General features: G+C 39.3%; 1 protein-coding gene across 1 annotated transcript; it reads right to left on the bottom strand.

The window, feature by feature from the left end:
• Positions 1-646: 646 nt before the first annotated feature.
• cxcl19 (chemokine (C-X-C motif) ligand 19) lies at positions 647-12640 on the bottom strand. Its single transcript, XM_010868930.4, has 4 exons — positions 12406-12640; positions 7579-7708; positions 2041-2124; positions 647-1070 (listed from the first exon to the last, which is right to left on the bottom strand). The coding sequence occupies exons 1-4, from the start codon at positions 12467-12469 to the stop codon at positions 1022-1024; spliced, it is 327 nt and encodes a 108-aa protein (XP_010867232.2). The 5' UTR covers positions 12470-12640; the 3' UTR covers positions 647-1021.
• Positions 12641-12808: the final 168 nt, after the last annotated feature.

The raw sequence follows: 12808 nt of genomic DNA, 5'->3' as shown, positions 1-12808 counted from the left end.
AAACCAAAAGCTTGACTGAAAATAGAACATTATATCAGTCAACAAATATGATGAAATGTATTTTTTATTTTATATTGCTTGAAAAATATATATAAATGAAAGCATGAAAGGGCAGACACTGTCTTTAAGTCCTTGGTAAAAGGGACTCTTTTCAGGTACAGCATGTGTGTCACTCTTCCGAAATCTTCTCTGCCCTGACTACAGTTAAATATACATTAAACAGAATATTAAAAAAATATTGAATAGGCCCTTTAAAATCTGTTCTGTTTTTTTCATTTAGTTTTTGTATTTGTTTCTGGTCTTTAGTTTTCAAATGAAACTTTATTAATAGACGAAGTCTATTTTTTTTGGTGTAGTAACCTTTAAATTAAATTTTGCCCCTAGCAAGAGACAGTGTTATTTAGCTGTGTTCTTGTAGTATACACATGTGGGTGTTTGCAAAACAGAAACCCAATGGACCATTCTACCTACTAAGCGTAAGAAACTTTGTTAACATTTAATCACCAAGGTTTTTGGGAAAGACTATCTACCAGAATACTGTTTTTAAAATTTTTATAAGAATTATATTAATGTTCTATAATTTGGGCAAATTAACACATCTGCATTTGATTTATTTGATTCGCTACTACGTTGAATGAACTTGTTGCCAGCATTTTTTGCAATGCAGATTTTATAGGGCCCTACATAATGCTCAAACATTATATGTTAAATTATATGAAAAACTCTGACAAAAAAGTTAACTGTTTTGTAACTGCTGCAAACTGATATTATGGATGCAGTCTTTTCTTTGTAAGCAACAGTAAAAAAGTCATGCATAGATAGAGAACATTTACATATATTGCTATATTTATTCATATAAGTGGCACATTATATGTTTTTGCACAGGAAAGTCTGCTAGTCAATCCTTTCAGCACAATCCTAATTCAGAATATAACAGTGGATGCATCAGAACAGCACACTGGGCAGGTATCCAGGAATCCAGTTCACAGGTTGTTGAATCATGTCCATTTTGTTGCCAATGTTACAGGGATTGAGTGGTGTTTCCAACATCTTGTTTGCTTTCCTGAGTTCTGGGAAAAGGAATGAAGGACCTGTTAAAATGATAAAGCCATGCGTGCATGTTTTCAAATATTAGTAGTCTTGAGAATTTACACTCTATTCTGGAGTGTTATTAGAAGTCCAAAACAATTGGTCCAGTATAATTGATTCATTTAAAGAGAATGTTTTTTTATTTTTATGAAAGAGCTTCTGACAAATTAGGTAGAACCACTTGGTTCTGTTTGTTTCCAGTGAATATATCCCTGTCGTTGCAAGTGCCAGGCTCTAGCGGACTGAGCTACAAATATTCACAATCAATTCACAATCAAGATGCAAGCAAGTTTTTTGGATGATTTGGACATGATACAAAAACACCAGGTACCAAGACTGGAATATATATTACAAATGCTAAACATTTGTAAACTGTGTCAGGCAAGCAAAACAAAAGCATACGATGTTGCGACATTTTGAATTATCCCTTCAAAATAGAGCTTGTAACACAATACTTTTACGTTGTGTTTACACAATCTCTACTTGAAAGTTCATTATCAACCAGGAACTGGCTAGCCTGCTCCCTGATCTTGCTTTTCTTGAAATAACAGCACAAAGATCGAGAAGAGTATTATTGCAGAGTGCAATTAAGGGGCTTTACTGGAGGGTCTTCAATGTCAACTTAGTTCCATCGATGCTTGCCATCAGTCAGTTTTTTTAATTGACAAAGAAAGCATTAGAATACTTTTTGGGGAAAAGAAAAAGGTTTGATTGTTTATCGACATCACACTATAGTTAAATAAATACTTTGGTACTCCCCAACCTGTTCACCACTTTACCTTTCAAAATCGAGTATTAACTGTATCTAATTAGCTAGATTAAATCGTTTTCAGAGTCCTGTGCTGACCCTAACAAGCTAGTTAAAATATTAGAATCCTAAGACAATTGACACGTAATTCTAACAATGCTTGTGAGATTTGTGAGATGATCTTGCTACGACAACATTATTACCTTTTGATGGATCGCTCCACCAAAATCTTCACAGAGGGTTCTTTTGGATCCAGACAGAGTTGACGTCCATTTTTCAGTCGGATACTGAAAGAATAAAGAGGACAGTCCATAGACAAGATCAGCATTTATGACAAGACAAGATCAGCATGATTTTTGCGTTAATTACATAAAAATGACCAGAGCTGTTAAAAACATCACTCAAATAAGTGTAGCTAAAGAGGGTAGAGAAATGCTGGTATATTTTTGGAACAGTTTCTTGGACAGTTAAGAAATAGGGGAACCTGTATCAAAGTGATGGGAATGCATTTTATAATATGATATGTGTTTGCATAATTAGCAATAAAGATGCAGTCCAAGTTATCTGGCGACCGGATGTAAAAGTGACACTATCGAGCCAAAAAGGATCCCAGAAAACCCCTTGTGCCAATTTATGCCATTTGGGATGTTTACAAATAGTTTTTAATTGCATCAGCTCCAGACTGCAACTCAACCCACTCAACAATATTTCCCATTATTAATAGTGTCTCTCTATTTAAGATAGATACCAAAACAACTTGGTTTCACATGTTTATGCCACCCTAACTTACAATTCTTTAAAAAGGGAATAATTCAGACACAGGTCTTTTCCTTTACAGCCTGAGCATCTTAAAGTTCCCCACACCAAGAACAGTGGGAGAATCCTTGAATGAACATGCCTATAATTGCATTACTACCTCAGCTAATAAATTAAACAGGTGAAATGCTAACAGCTGATATAATGTATCAATCAACTGTGCTCTAACATTTTCCTTTCCACTGTAGCTTTGCTGACTGGAACCTACGTATGAAATAATATTCATAAATGATTGCTTTGGCTATACTTACTCTCCAGTCAGGCAAAGTTGTCCTGCTTTCTGATCTGACCTCTTGATTTCTTATCATATTCCTCTAGGATTTGCATGATTTTCAGATTAATTAATAGTTTGCTAGTGACAAAAACATTATTAATGATGGTATATAATTAAAAACAATGTGTGTGGAGAGAGCAGCTTTTTTGTGTGCAAAGTCCAGGACTGGGGCCAGGAAGGCAGCTGAGGAGGAACGCGCGACTACACCCAAACCACTGCGGTGCGAGGACACCTGTGGCCCATCAAGGGGAGGTTTAAGCCCTTCCCATAAGACAGAGAAGAGCTATGTTTGAATTGTTGTGTTGAGTTACTGATTTATGATTAGCACTTAGCGGTGAGTAGGTGAACCTGATTTGCTTGTCAAAAGAAACCTCTGACTTAAGCTCATTTCCTAGCCAGTCCAGCTACGGTATGCTAGCAATGGCCGGATTGTGGACCGGGGCCTCTGACCATTAGGGGCCTTGGGCTACAAGGCACTCTGATGGTCAATGGTCCAAGGCCCCTGGGACAATCTGCTGTGAATGCAAAATCTAGATAGACAGATATAAAAGGATGTAGACATTGATATTGATTGAATATGTGGACCCTTCAGGCCAAGTGCCTTCTGACTACCAGAGCTCCAACTCAACCCATACCAGACCAGGGGCCTTCCACAACCCATACCAGGGCTCCATCTCAACCCATACCAGGGCCCTTCCACAACCCATACCAGGGCTCCAACTCAACCCATACCAGGGCCCTTCCATAACCCATACCAGGGCTCAACCCATACCACGGCCCTTCCACAACCCATAAAGGCTTGGCTCCACTTCAACCCATACCAGACCAGGGCTCCTGGTTCCACCTCAACTCTTACCAGGACTCCTCCGCAAACCATACTAAAGCCCTTCCTCCACAACCTATAAAGGGGCCCCTCTGTCCTGCAACATCCAATACCAGGGCCTCTAGCTACCAGCGTGTGTTAGATATTTGATCTATTTAATATAATATATTTAAATTATATGCTGTATTTCCATGAATGTGAGCCAATAAAAAATATATATACACTCACCTAAAGGATTGTTAGGAACACCTATTCAATTTCTCATTAATGCAATTATCTAATCAACCAATCACATGGCAGTTGCTTCAATGCATTTAAGGGTGTGGTCCTGGTCAAGACAATCTCCTGAACTCCAAACTGAATGTCAGATTGGGAAAGAAAGGTGATCTAAGCAATTTTGAGCGTGGCATGGTTGTTGGTGCCAGATGGGCCGGTCTGAGTATTTCACAATCTGCTCAGTTACTGGGATTTTCACGCACAACCATTTCTAGGGTTTACAAAGAATGGTGTGAAGAGGGAAAAACATCCAGTATGCGGCAGTCCTGTGGGCGAAAATGCCTTGTTGATGCTGGAGGTCAGAGGAGAATGGGCCGACTGATTCAAGCTGATAGAAGAGCAACTTTGACTGAAATAACCACTCGACACAACCTTGAGGTGGATGGGCTACAACAGCAGAAGACCCCACCGGGTACCACTCATCTCCACTACAAATAGGAAAAAGAAGCTACAATTTGCACGAGCTCACCAAAATTGAACAATTGAAGACTGGAAGAATGTTGCCTGGTCTGATGAGTCATGATTTCTGTTGAGACATTCAGATGGTAGAGTCAGAATTTGGCGTAAACAGAATGAGAACATGGATCCATCATGCCTTGTTACCACTGTGCATGCTGGTGGTGGTGGTGTAATGGTGTGGGGGATGTTTTCTTGGCACACTTTAGGCCCCTTAGTGCCAATTGGGCATTGTTTAAATGCCACAGCCTACCTGAGCATTGTTTCTGACCATGTCCATCCCTTTATGACCACCATGTACCCATCCTCTGATGGCTACTTCCAGCAGGATAATGCACCATTTCACAAAGCTCGAATCATTTCAAATTGGTTTCTTGAACAATACAATGAGTTCACTGTACTGGAATGGCCCCCACAGTCACCAGATCTCAACCCAATAGAGCATCTTTGGGATGTGATGGAACGGGAGCTCCGTGCCCTGGATGTGCATCCCACAAATCTCCATCAACTGCAAGATGCTATCCTATCAATATGGGCCAACATTTCTAAAGAATGCTTTCAGCACCTTGTTGAATCAATGCCATGTAGAATTAAGGCAGTTCTGAAGGCGAAAGGGGGTCAAACACAGTATTAGTATGGTGTTCCTAATAATCCTTTAGGTGAGTGTATATATCATTTTCACAACATGTAGGCTGTAACAATGCTTCAAATTAGTATGATTTGAAATAATTAGTGCATTTCCAAACACCAAGAAAATTGTGCAGATATTATGCATGAAGAAATAGGCCACTATTATATTCCATTAAAAAGAATCATGTTTTTCTGTTAAACTAAATAAAGCATTCTGATATGTACATTTGTCCAATCAAATTAAAGTTGCTTTCTGAAAATTGTGAGAGTGACAAATGTCAATTTTGTTTAACTCTCTTGGGCATGGAGTTCACCAGAGCTTCACAGGTTGCCACTGGAGTCCTCTTCCACTCCTCCATGACGGCATCACAGAGCTAGTGGATGTAAGAGACCTTGCGCTCCTCCACCTTCCATTTGAGGATGCCCCACAGATGCTCAATAGGGTTTAGGTCTGGAGACATGCTTGGCCAGTCCATCACATTTACCCTCAGCTGCTTTAGCAAGGCATTGGTTGTCTTGGAGGTGTGTTTGGGGTCGTTATCATGTTGGAAGACTGCCCTGCGGCCCAGTCTTCGAAGGGAGGGCTGATGCTCTGCTTCAGTATGTCACACTACATGTTGGCATTCATGGTTCCCTCAATGAACTGTAGCTCCCCAATGCCGGCAGCCCACCAATATGCCTGACTCTAAGCAAGACACACTTGTCTTTGTACTCCTCACCTGGTTGCCGTCACACACGCTTGCCAGCGTTTTAGACATTAATGTCTGTGTGTTGAGTTATTTTGAGGGGACAGCAAATTTACACTGTTAAACAAGCTGTACACTCACTACTTTACATTGTAGCAAAGTGTCATTTCTTCAGTGTTTCTTCAAGAAAATATATAATCAAATATTTAAAAAAATGTGAGGGGTGTACTCACTTCTGTGAGATACTGTATCTTGACAGCTGGAAAATAATTATTGATTTGAATGTGGACATTATATATAAATAAATTAAATTAAATAAAAAATGTAAGTATTTTATTGCCAGTTACATCAATTCTACCAGTAAATTTGAGCTGCTGTTTGCGCTAAAAAAACAAAAAAATGCATAATTTGATCTGTGTAAGATTTGTGCACCCGAAAACAAAAAGGAAATGACAAAACTGAGAATTTTGCAAGTAGTTTAGCAAATGGTGGGTCTTGTGAAAAGGGAAAATCACACGTAATTAGGTACACAAATAAACTATACGAAGATGAACAGTTCCAAAGGAACAAATCAAAGGAGGATCTTTAGAAAAGTGTTTGGGCGGTTCTCTGATAGACAGACAAGTAACCTGGTCAGTTTGGAGTTACCCATAAAGGTGAATGCAAAACACAACTTGTCTGGTCTGAGGCAAATCATTTACAAATATAGAACATTTTACATGACAGTAACTCTGCCTAGACGTGGACATCCTTCCCCAAAATATCCCCTAAAGCCACAAGAAAAATTATAAATCAGGTAAATGCCAACCAAAACATAACATCTGGAGATATGCAGACCTCTTCAACAATATGAAGAACACTGAATCAAAATGGCATTGATGAGTGGTTTGTCAGGAAGAACCCTCTGCTGTCAAAATAGAACCAAACTGCCTGTTTTATCTTTGCCAGAGACCACCTGGACAAACCTGAAAATACATTCTCTGGTCCAATGATTCCGACATTTACCATTATTGTCACAATTTTTGGCAAAAACCCAACACTGTTTACCCACAAAAGAACCTTATCCAAACAGTCAAGCATGGTGGTAGCAATGTCAAGATCTGGGTCTTCTTCAGCAGAATCTCAGTTCCAAGGTGTTATGCTGCTATACTATTGTGCTGGGGGATATGAGGAATGCACTTTCTAACTTTTCTCAGTCTACTCCAGTTTTAAACTTTAGGGGGACATGAGGTCCTGGTCCACACCTGCGGAGTACCTGGTTTGGGGGGCCTGTTGCTGACCCTGTCCTTGTCCACCTGGTCATACTTTTGACCTAGACTAAAATGAAATAGACTCTGGATTTAGCCCAGAGAAATGTATTTATTATTCTAATTGGACTCTTAATATCTCACCCGGCACAGCCAGAAGAGGACTGGTCACCCCTCTGAGCCAGGGTCCTCTCTAGGTTTCTTCCTAATATTCGGCCTTCTTAGGGAGTTTTTCCTAGCCACTGAAATTCAACACTACTGTTGTTTGCTCCTTGGGGTTTACGGCCAGGTGTCTCTGTAAAGCACTTTGTGACAACTGTTGTTGTAAAAAGGGCTTTATAAATACATTTGATTGATTGAGTCTCAAGAACTAGCTGCTGGTTTGGCTTTTGCTTTAAATTTCCATACTTTTTTGTGGAAACGCTACAATTTTGAACTAACAGGAATTTAATAGAAAACGAATGACTTGCATGTCAGGAATAATAAGCATGCCAATTATTAATTGTAGTTTTTAATTATGTTGAGGGACTCACATTACTTCAGTCTTTGAGCAGTGCGGACGAGGCGTGAGGTGCCATACACTCTTCAGATCCCTGTAAGGGATACGACCACCAGACTGCACTTTAGGGCAAAGGCACCGTGGAATCCGTGGCTGCTTTTTCACTATAGAGAGGCAGAGTGGAAAGGAGAATAGGTTTGACTTACATTTCTTGGTAAAATGTCAGTGTTTTTTCTTGCATGTTATACAGTACTATGAAAAATACATGTAAACATACAAGTGTGCTCAAAAGTTTGCATACCCTTGGAGAATTTATACTATATGTACTATTTGTAAAGAAAAAGAGTGAGCAGGCTGAACACTGCTTTTATTTCTTATGGGATTCACATAACAGAATTGCACAATCATAAAAAGAAACATGGCAATAAAGAAAAAAATAATCTGACCCCTGTTCAAAAGTATGCTTACCCTTAGTTCTTAATACTGTGTATTGCCCCCTTTATCATCAATGACATCGTTCAGTCTTTTGTAATAGTTGAGGCCCCGAATTCTTGCAGGTGGTATAGCTGCCTATTCGTCTTGGCAAAATGCGTCCAGGTCATGCAAAGTCTTTGGCAGTCTTGCATGAAGAGACTGGCTCGATGATATTAAGGTCAGGAGACTGTGATGGCCACTCCAGAACCTTCACCTTTTTCTGCTGTAACCACTGGAGGCTCAACTAGGCCTTGTGCTTAGGGTCATTATTGTGCTGGAAAGTCCAAGAGTGTCCCATGCGCAGCTTTAGTGCAGAAGAATGCAAATTGTCTGCCAATATTTTCTGATAACATGCTGCATTCATCTTGCCATCAATTTTCACCAGATTCTCTGTGCCTTTAGAGCTCACACACCCCAAAACATCAGTGAGCCACCACCATGTTCCAAAGCAGGGATGATATTCTGTTCACTATAGGCCTTGTTGAACCCACTATATGCCATTAAGCTCTATTTTGGTTTTGTCACTCCAAATTTGTGTGCCAGAAGCTGTGAGGTGTGTCAAGGTGTTGTTGGGCATATTGTAACCAGGCTTTTTTGTAGTATTGGTGCAGTAAAGGCTTCTTTCTGGCAACTTGGCCATGCAGCAAATTTTTGTTCAAGTATCATTGTACTGAAACAACGACACCGTCTTTTTCCAGAGCAGCCTGTATTTCTCCTGAGGGTACCTGTGGGTTTTTCTTTGTATTCCGAACAAGTCTTCTGGCAGTTTTGGCTGAAATCTTTCTTGGTCTACCTGACCTTGGCTTGGTATATAGAGATCACTGAATTTTCCACTTCTTAGTAAGTGATTGAACAGTACTGACTGGCATTTGCAAGACTTTGGATATGTTTTTATATCCTTTTCCATTTTTATGAAGTTCCATTACCTTGTTACACAGGTCTTTTCTGCACCCCATGGCTCAGTATCTAGCCTGCTCAGTGCATCCACATGAGAGCAAAAAAACTGATTGACTATTTATACACAGACACTAATTGCAATTCAAAAATCCACAGGTGTGGGAAACTCACCTTTAATTGCGATTTTCACCTGTGTGTGTCACCTTGTGTGTCTGTAACAAGGCCAAACATTCAAGGGTGTATAAACTTTTGATCAGGGCCATTTTGGTGATTTCTGTTATCATTACGAATTACAAAAGAGCCAAACAACTATGTGATAATAAATGGCTTCATATGATCAATATCTTTAAATAATTGATATAGGTTTGCAGCTTCTCAACAGTTCGGGGTCACCTTAGTCATTATTTGTTTCATAATGAGCCAAATGTTTTCAGTGGTTGACAGGACTGGACTGCAGGCAGCTGTTTTGCATGATCAGTCATGTTTTCAAAATCAATGCCAGAATATCACAATTTCTGCCAGGGTATGCAAACTGAGCACAACTGTACAGTTGCGGGAAATACAGACACTTTTTTAGATAACCACCTCTTGTTATTGCATTTTTGAAATTGCAGAAGAAACAAAACAAATTTAAACTTTTAGGATTTCAAATTGCAATGTAATGGCTAACTGAGGTATGATAGTGATTCTACCTATTGATGGAGCACATTTTTACAGCATTTTAACCCATCCATGCCAAAACAAAAGTTTGCAAAATAATATTTTGTTAATCCCAAAGTGTTAAGTTGATGCTTTTTTATTTTTTTTAAGAAAGATAAATGATCAGTTACAGAGACCCTGAATCTAATATTTGGTTTTGAAATGCCATAGCAACGTTGGTCAAGCCTTTAGTCAAAGCAACTGTAGTCAAAACTTTTTAATGTGCATTTGGGGTAGTTGTCCTTCAAGAGGACATACATCCTTCAATGGCCATTTTAGATGGACTGAGTCAAAGTGTCTGTCCTGTGGTCTGACAAATCACATTTTTAGATTATTTTTGGGAATCATGGATGCCGCGTCCTCTGGGCTTAACAGGAGAGTGATCATCCGTCATCTGATCAGTGCACAGAGCAAAAGCCAAAATCCATGATGGTATAGGGGTGCATTTGTGCACCTGGCATGGGTAACTTGCACATCAGTGAAGGCACAATAAATGTTGAACAATATATACAGGTTTTGGAGCAACATATGCTGCCATCTAGATTGTCTTTTTCAGGGATTGCCTTGCATATTTCAGCAGGACAATGTCAAACCACATTCTCCATGAATCACAACTGCATGGCTCTGTATTAAAAGAGTCCGGGTAACAAGGCGTGCCTGCAGTCCAGTCTCGTCCCCTATTAAAAACATTTGTCACATTATGAAATGACAAATACAGCAAAGGATACCCGAACTGTTGGTCAGCTGCAATCCTATATCAAGTAAGAATGGGACAACATTCCACTTTCAATACTACAGCAGTTGGTCTCCCCAGCTCCCAAATGAGTGTTGTTAAAAGTAGAGGTAGTGCAACAGTGGTAACCACGCTCCTGTCCCAAAACGTTCACAAGGTTCACAAGGTAAAATTGCAAAGAGTTTGGAAATCTCATCATCTATGGTACACAATATCATTAAAAGATTCAAAGAATCCGTAGAAATCTCTGTACGCAAAGGACAAGGCCGAAAACCATTGTCTGTGAACACAGTATGTCGCTGCATATAAACGATATAAACAACATCCAGAAATGCCATCAACTTCTCTGGGCCCGAGTTCATTTAAGATGGACTGAGGCGAAATGTAAAACTGTTGTGTGGTCTGACAAATCTACATTTTTAATTCCTTTTGGGAGTCATGGACACTGTGTCCTCTGGGCTTAAGAGGAGATGGACCAACTGGCTTCTTATCAGAGCACAGTTCAAAAGCTAGAATTCATGATGGTTTGGGGCATCTTGCACATCTTTTACTATGGCTCCATAGTAAAAGAGTCTGGGTTCTAAACTGGCCTGCCTGCAGTCCAGTCCTGTCAACCACTGAAAACATTTGGCTCATTATGAAACAAATAATGACTAAGGTGACCCCGAACTGTTGAGAAGCTGCAATCCTATATCAATAAAAAATTTAAAAACATTTCACTTTCAAAACTACAGCAATTGGTCTCCTCCCAAAGTATTGTTAATAGAAGAAGTTATACAACACAGTGGTAAACATGCCCCTGTCCCAACTTTTTCCAAATGCGTTGCTGGCATCAAATTCAAACTGACATGTATTTTTTCAAAAACTACACAATTTGTTACTTTCCACATTAGATATGTTGTCTTTGTACACTTTTCAATTAAATATAGGGATAAAGGATTTGTACATCATTGCATTTTGTCTTTGCATTTAACGCAGAGTCACAACGTTTTTGGAAATGGGGTTGTAAATCATAAAAAATTATTGGGGACCGTCATCGCCCACAATTTCAGAGATCACCAAGAAAGAACACTAGATGGTGATAGAAAGAAACCAAACATCTCCCAGTTTATTCTAACCCGGTTCTATACATCAATCATAGACTTCATCCTCACATCTTCAATCACAGATGAATTTCTTTCTGTGTCTGGCTGCTGCAGAAAAGATAACAAACTTCCACCTGCCCTCCTTCAAATTTTTGTTACAAAAATTCTCAGAACAACTATCGAATCACTGATACCTTCAAATAAAAGTTGAGAATCTATTGAAGATTAAAGCCCGACTTTGGAATAGGGCCAAGTGGAGTGCAATGCTTAACTGCCTCTGTTGAAGAATGAGGGACAACACCAGGACAAGAAACCTCAACACACACAGCAAGCACACTGGAATGGCTTACAAGTAAACACTGAAAAATCTGGAGTGGCCAGTGCAGAGAGATCTGAATCATACCCAAGACATATTGAATGAACTGAAGTCAGCCGTTAAACCTCCAGTGTTGAAAGATTGGAGCTGTTTACTGCCATAGAGTCTTACAAGAAATTGCCTGTTAAATAATGCAAGCTGCATTCCTTGGTAGTTACTTTAGATCTAAGCTGTGAAACAGAATACTGTCTCTTGGCTGTCTAAAATTACTGAAGAAAAGTGTCAAGGTGTCTATGATGTTAAACTGTCTATGATGAAATTGCATCTGTTTATGGTTATGAATTAGGGCTACAGTAAGAGTAAACTTTGACTGAACTACAATATGATAAAATAAGGTTTGATGCTGTAAATACATAACATGGATAAGGAGTTAAAATAGATATTGCAATGCATTAATATGGGTTATAATATGGATAAACACAGTCCCAAATGACATACTAAAGAGCTCCCTCACCTTATTGATATACTGATTCTTTGCCAGCAGATCAAATGGAAGTAACCAGAATATAAAATAAATTGTGATCAAAACAGTAAAATAGGAGTCATTAATGTCTCTATCAGCACACAAACGTAAGTGATGAATGGTTGATGGTTTACCTTGAGATGTTGAGAATACGATCAGGAGGGTGAGCAGGAGGATGGTTATGTTGGCACCGTTCATTTTGATGTCCTTTTATATAATTCCTCTCTGTGTTAAGCTGCTGCTCTGTGCTGTATGTCTTCCGTTACAATTCTGCTGTAGAATCCACTGGTCTTTGTGGTTATCAAGTGGTTTAGTAAATAAAAGAGAACGATGTCCAGCTGCTTGATCGTATCACAACAAAGCCATATCTCCCACCTCTCTCTCCCTCTCTCTTTTTCTCCCCCTCTCCTCTCCTACTCACTAAAAGTGTTTTTATCACTATATAGGTATGTGTATACTAGGATAATTTTTTTTGCTAACTACTTTAGTGTTTATTGTGGAGGGGGGGGGGGGGGGGGTCCATCTAGAAACACTACA

The sequence above is a fragment of the Esox lucius genome, chromosome 24 (genome assembly GCF_011004845.1).
Source record: "Esox lucius isolate fEsoLuc1 chromosome 24, fEsoLuc1.pri, whole genome shotgun sequence".
NCBI classification, from domain to species: Eukaryota; Metazoa; Chordata; class Actinopteri; order Esociformes; family Esocidae; genus Esox; species Esox lucius.
The sequence above is the reverse complement of the archived record's forward strand: the minus strand, read 5'-3'. Positions and strand labels throughout refer to the sequence as shown.